The sequence below is a fragment of the Capsicum annuum genome, unplaced genomic scaffold (assembly GCF_002878395.1).
Source record: "Capsicum annuum cultivar UCD-10X-F1 unplaced genomic scaffold, UCD10Xv1.1 ctg1707, whole genome shotgun sequence".
Taxonomy (NCBI): Eukaryota; Viridiplantae; Streptophyta; class Magnoliopsida; order Solanales; family Solanaceae; genus Capsicum; species Capsicum annuum.
Window position 1 is genome coordinate 355,897 of NW_025822707.1, and position 6,888 is coordinate 362,784.

Consider the following 6,888-nt stretch of genomic DNA (forward strand, 5'->3'; position numbering starts at 1 on the left):
TAGACAGAATGAAAATTGAATAAGAATTAAAACGCCAAAGTCTGACTAAAAGTAAATTTTTCATTAAATGAAAAATAAAATACATTTGGTATAGATCCGATATAGAAAAATTAAAATACATACTCTAAAAGAAAAAACACATTCTAATTATTATTATTATTATTATCATCATCATCATTAATGATAGCCGGCCAATCAACTCGTAGCAGCAGGGCTCTCATCAGCCTCTGCATCTCTCTGAACATTTTCGCTCTCACAGTGACCAACTCGCTCTGCAGGTCATTAACCTGCCTTTGAAGTTCCCACACTGTGTTACGTAGAATAGCAATGTCCAAAAAAGGATCAGCCATATCTAGAACACGCATGAATTGACAAATATAAAGAAAAATATTCACAATGTAGTACAACGTATATGATCAACTGGTAAATTTACGCCAAAAAAAACTTACCTCAACGAGAAAAGAATATGCTCTTTGAAGAGAAGTGGTTGAAGATGTCACACGAAAGGAAAAAAATGCAAGAAATAAATAGAGTTGAATGAAGATTACGGAGGGATCTATAATATAATTTGGACATGTCAGACCAAAAGGCAGGACTGTTCAGCTCCATTGTATTAATTACATTCAAACTGGTGGCATTTTATTTTCTGTGAAAAGTCGCGACTTTTTCTTTTACACTAATTACTTCTCACCTTTTCATAGCGGTTTGAGACTCGATAAAAGCTGTTGCAATAGATCGTCCAACATTTTTTAACAGATTTAGCATCTGTTGCAATAAATGGATGGATTGAATGTGCAACAGACGGCTGTCAAAATAGATTTACCATCTATTGCAATAGATGGTTTGTATGTGCAACAAATAAGACATCTGATGCAACTTATGTATTATTTGTTGCAACAGATGGACAGTATGTATAAGTTGGAGGAGATGTTTTTATATTTTCTGACAGCTGATTCATCAGTTTCAGTTTCAAAAGATGGAGTATTCGGTTCATTAGCTGTTTTGAATGTGTTAGATAAAAAGTCTTTACCTCTTTTTAATAGTCCCTCCGTTACGTATTAGTTGGGCCCTATGGGCTTGGCACATCAATTAATAAAAATATAAATTAGGTGATTTTTTTTTACCAAATTGGTCTTATTAATTATGATTAGAAAGTATAATGTGAATTATATAATTTATGTAGTCATTTAATAATAGGGATAATCTTGGAAGAATATAATAAAATTCTCTTGATTTAAGTATTTGTTGGTCTTAAACAATGTTTATATGTCAATACGTTAAGGATTTAAAGTAGACTTGGTGAAATTAAAAAGTATTTAGAAAGAGGATGATGGGTAGGAAGAAACGCACAAAAAATGAAGTTTTCCGAGTAAAGTGATGATGAAAAATTAATTCACTTTTAATACAGAGTGCATTGGTTATAAATGATAATAAACAAAAAGTAAGAATAAAAGTAGTAATCGTTTACTAAAAGGTATCAGTTAAATAATTAGTCCTTAAAAAATTAAAAAAAAATGTGAGATATAGTGGTGACGACACTTGAATGAGCCAGCAAAAATAGCAGATGCACATCTTGTACAATAGATCTATAAATTTTATCTTATGTAATAACAAGGCGTTGATTCGTATGCATGTAATTTTCTTCTTTAACATTAAATAGATGTGCAACGCATGTATCCTAAGCTAGTAATATTTTTATGATTTTTTAATTTTTTTTTTTTATTAATATGAGGATGATACGCGCGAAAAGTTGTATACTAAGGTTAGTAAATACAAGAGTATTTGCAAAACAATAACAATATATTCCTTAAATTTGGTAAGTGAAATTTGAAGATTGAGGACGGTATAGTCTTATTCTTGAATGTATTGTGAACGTAGCGAAATTATTTTCGATAAATCTCTAGTTTACCTAAAGTCAATAAAAAAATTAAATTAAAATAAATATAATGAATGAAGTCATGTTAAAACAATAAAGAAAAGAAGAGTGACAACACAAAATAATATGACTACAAAAGTAAAGATTTATCGAAAATAATTTTGCTATCTAATCATATTTCCTTAATCTCTTCATATCCAGTACAACAAACCTAATAAATCTTTTTACTAAATTATTTATGCATCTTCTCCACATTTATCAACCATTTCAAATTCGTGTCCCTCCGTCGCCCGAGGCCATTCCAAAAGAGTATTCATAAATTTTGATATTCTATGCTACTAATACACACAATTACAGTATTTTTTTTTTTCCCTCTGTTTTTACATTCAGAATTCCAGTCGAACAAACCCTTGCTCAACTAACCGTTACCCAGCCTGTCAAACTGAATATTTATACTACAAATTATAAATCCCGCCTAAGTCCACCATTTCCCCCACGCTGACATTCACCTACAACAATCACGCACTTTCCCTCTCTCGTTTTACCTTTTCACTGAAATCTGATAATTGAGACCTCCCGTTTGTCGTGGGGATTCTTGTTGCGATGGAGAATAGAGGGGAAAATGGGCAGTTATTAGTTAGGGCTTCTACTTTGCCAACTTTGCCTTCAAACACATATAATTACCAGACGAGGAAGAGGAAGAAACCATTGAACAAAACTAAGTCTACCCCTCCACGGCTGGGTCGTCAAGGATCGTTTAGCCGTGAAATTGGACATGCTGCTGCTGAGACCTATTTGATTACTCGCCTTGCTTTTAAGCTTCTTAGCTATCTCGGGTAACCCTTTTATTTTCCTCTGTTTTCTTTTATTGCTCCGATTTGGGATTTTCACTGTTATCATGTTTAAATAAATTGATTATCAGTAATTTGGGATTTTCTTGTATCTGCTCAGAAATTGGAATCAGGATAATAGTGATGTTATATATATTTATTAGATCATAAATGTTCTTTTTTGTATACAATTACTTTGTTAGCTTTGATTTGAATCCTTTGTATTACCGGTATATGAATGAGCATTAGTTAGGTTTGGAATTTCTCACTATTGCCAAACAACAACATACCTAGTGAAATCTCACAAGTGGGGTCTGGGGAGGGTAGCGTGTATGCAAATCTTACCCCTACCTCATGGAGGTAAAGAGGCCATTTTCGGAAGACATTTGGCTGGAGTATAACATATCAAAGTGGGTATGAAAAAGGGAAATGACAGGGAAGAAAACAAAGCAACTAATAAGGAAACAATAACAACCACATAATAGTGCGATAACCTAAACATAATAAACAAGAGATGATGATGGAATCCAAAGCAAGACGCTATAAGAATAAGGCTAAACCCCGCGAAAAGCAAGACAACACTCCATACCTTTTGACCTTTTATCCTAATATGCAACCTCCACACAGTCTTATCTAAGGGCATGGCCTCGATAATCTAAGTTGCACCATGTCCTATCTAATCACCTCTCCCCAATACTTTTTCAGCCTATCTCTACCTCTCCTTGTACCCACTATGTCCAACCTCTCGCACCTCCTCACTGGAGCACCTACATATCTTCTGTTCATATTTCCAAACCGTCTTAGTCTTGCTTCACTCATCTTGTCCGCCATGAAAGCCACTCCCACCTTGTCTTGTATATCCTCATTCCTAATCGTTATCTCTCTTATCATGCCTACACATCTCTCTCAAGCATTCTCAGCATCCTCATTTTCGCAACTTGCATCTTCTAATCAGGCAAGTTCTTGCCAAGTTTATAAAATTATAGTAGTAGAGTTGTTTTGAAATCAACTAATCTGAATAGGTCTTAGTTTTTTTTCAGAGCTTTCTTCTAAATTTTTTATTTCTAAGTATACCATACATGACCCTAAATTGGAAGTTATGGAGTTTGAGGATTAGGAAGAAGGTTAGTTGATAGCCGAGTAGTGTTGTACGTCATGTTGGACAGGGAGGGGACTAGCCTTAGTAGTTTATTTAGTAACCGCATAGTTTCTTACTTTTCATTGCTTATTACTATTTGTTGCTATATTTGTTTTGTCTGTTGCTATTTTGTTGTCATATTTTTTCTTGCAACCCTGCTTCAAAACTTTTCTTTTGAGCTAAGGGTTTATTGGAAACAACCCCTCTACCCCGCAAAGGTAGGGGTAAGGTATGCATACATCCTACCCTCCCTAGATCCCACACTGGGTATGTTGTTGTTGTTATAATTATACTATACATAATTTTATTATAAAAAGCATGTTTTCTAAACCTACTCACAAACAAAGAAATTATTGAGTTGTGACTGACCAAGATATAGAGGAATTGTCAACAAGATGTAGTTTCTTATTACTTCCTTTATTCAGGTTAGGTTATCGATGGATTACAAGATTTTTGGGTCTTGCCTTATATGCAATGCTCCTTATGCCTGGTTTTCTCCAAGGTGAGTGTAAAAAAGGTGTTCTTTTCCAATCCATTCATATCGAAAGAATGACGAATTGACGATACCTTCTCGAATGTATGACACTCGTATTGAAGTTAAACAGTATATCCTCTGATATACCATTCATAAGTCCAAAAATGGCTGCAGTTAATTTAATTCTTCCCGTTGAAGAACCAGAATCTGGAAAACAGCTAATTTGGAAAAAAGTTATGATTATGACCATATTCTTAAAAGAGTTAGAAAACTGGGTATAAATAGTAATGCCTATTGCAGCTATAAATGAACTCACTAATATTTCTCATGCATATGTCTGATAAAGTTACGTTTCTAATATAAGTCCTCAAACAACAAAACTAAAATTAGGGAATTAGATGATGCATTCTTGTTTTTGGAATTATATTGTGACCATTTGCCACTTCAGGCAAATATCTATCGCAAAGCAGTCAAGAAAAAGCATGCTTAATAGTTTTAACATTTCATGCGGAAAAATATTTTTCTCGTGGCATAATTTCTCATTAGGGTGGGGTTGGGGTGTTGGAGGATAGTTAGCATGGAGAGCGATGTCTTTGTAGTTATTTCATGAGTCCCATTTACCTAGGACCCCCTCTGACAGAGACATCCACATTTTTTATTTTGGTAATTGGCAACTATATATAAGTGTAACTGTTACAACGGGATCACACTTAACTTTATGTGTTAATTGTGGCAGTTGCATTTTATTATTTCTTTTCACCACTGGTCCGGCGAAGTGTTGTCTATGGTGATCAGCCGAGGAATAGGTACGTGATTTGTTCTTCTTTCTCCTTGACCTACTTTTTCAGGTCTTCTCAAACTTGACATTATGTTGCAGGTTGGACTTATATCTACCAGCAAAGATAGACAGCCCAAAGCCAGTTGTGGCATTTGTAACAGGTGGAGCATGGATTATTGGGTGAGTTAGAATCGTAGATACTTCTTTTTCCTATCATTTTAAACCTTAAGTTCCTGTAGTACGCAAGCAACAAGAGATCTAGTATTTAGTCTCTTTTGTATAATTAATTACCTCTTTGGTGCTATGATCTATCATTTACTTGTTTTTAGGGTATTTAGGTGTCTGTTTCTTCATGAAATTGATTAAGAATTTCCCTAACTTACTAAGACTGCTATAGCTGCTCCTGCACTTGATGGTTGTAATTCCACTTTAGGTTAAGGAAGAATGTTTTCCTATATTATTTCCTCTAGCGGAAATTATTCCTAAGTTGCTCGGACTCTCCAAATATGTTGCCGCACCCGTGTCGGATCCTCCAAAAATACACTATTTTTGGAGGATCCAACACACACCCATGGACATTTTTGAAGAGTCTGAGCAACATAGATTGCTGGTAATGCATCCATATCAGCTGTGGAAATTTTGTATAGCTGAGGGACCCTATTGACTAATTTCAAGACAGTGATAATAGCATCAAATTACAAGTGCCATCATCGAGAGGCTCTGTTTTAAGGCCATATAAAGTCAAGTTTCTTTCCTTATCATAATGGATTATAATTGATGTATGGAGAACAGGAAAAATATGAAACATTGTCAATTATGTATTATGATCTTAGATCTCTTGTTCTACTATCTAGTACATGGGATAAGCAGGAAGTTGATTTTAGATTCCAAATTCTATATCATCAACCTTATAAATAGATGGCAAGCAGCCTGTTGCCTTCTCAAGATATTGCAGTCCTCATGATGCTTTGAGTGATGATTTCTGAAGACAAAATTATTGACAAACTAACGTGTGTATTTGGCAAGAGATTTCAATCATGTTTTCAGTAGCAAGGTAGGTAGATGTATGTTAGGATGGCATCCGCAAGATAAGAGTAAATCTGTGAAGTGCTGGAAGCCTCTAAGGATATATTGTATCCTAAACTGGAATAAAGCCAGGGGACTCTGGTAGATAAACACCATTTTTGCAACTTCCCCTTTCTTGGTTTAGAATTTAGATGAAAGAATTACCCATTAAAATTCCTGTCTGGGTCAAAATATACTCAATCAAATAAAGGTGCTTTGAGTCTTTGACACTGAAATTTCATCCCCATTAAGAACTCACGGAATTATCTTTGATTACAAATCCGACATTACTCATGATATTTATAGAAGCACTCAAGAGCTCCTTTGCTGTATGTGGCGTGTGTTCTATATGACTTCCAGAAAGATTAATTTGAGGTTTAGAGCTCATAGCAACACTAAGATGCTTATATAAAGTGGTCTTTCTCTTCTCTTGTTGCACAAACAAACGCCAACAATAAGGAGTCCCTTCTCAGTTTTTCTGCCTTGACAAAGATTCAAGCATGTTGCATGATGAGTTACCTCCAAACAATGATTTATTAGCCTCACAGGCACATCTCCACAATAACAGAAATGAGATCAATTATTGGAGCTAAAAACAAAAATGGTTATGTTTAGGTACGTCTGAATAGATGTTAGCATATATATATATCCCTGATTAGTTCTCCTTAGTCATGGCATGTTCTATCCTGGACTGGATGGATGATGTGCTTATTATTATTTTTTTTT

General features: G+C 34.6%; 1 protein-coding gene across 2 annotated transcripts in view; it reads left to right on the forward strand.

The window, feature by feature from the left end:
• The first annotated feature begins 2,083 nt into the window (after positions 1 to 2,083).
• The window catches only part of LOC124890384 (probable isoprenylcysteine alpha-carbonyl methylesterase ICMEL2), an 11,438-nt gene continuing 6,633 nt past the window's right edge, over positions 2,084 to 6,888 (forward strand). Inside the window, exons 1-4 of one of the 2 annotated variants that reach the window (XM_047402220.1) lie at positions 2,084 to 2,712; positions 4,270 to 4,346; positions 5,056 to 5,125; positions 5,197 to 5,277. In XM_047402220.1, coding sequence (XP_047258176.1) covers positions 2,480 to 2,712; positions 4,270 to 4,346; positions 5,056 to 5,125; positions 5,197 to 5,277 — 461 coding nt within the window. In that variant the 5' untranslated portion in view covers positions 2,084 to 2,479. The remainder of the gene's footprint in view (positions 2,713 to 4,269; positions 4,347 to 5,055; positions 5,126 to 5,196; positions 5,278 to 6,888) is intronic. The other variant, XM_047402221.1, reaches the window with a different exon arrangement.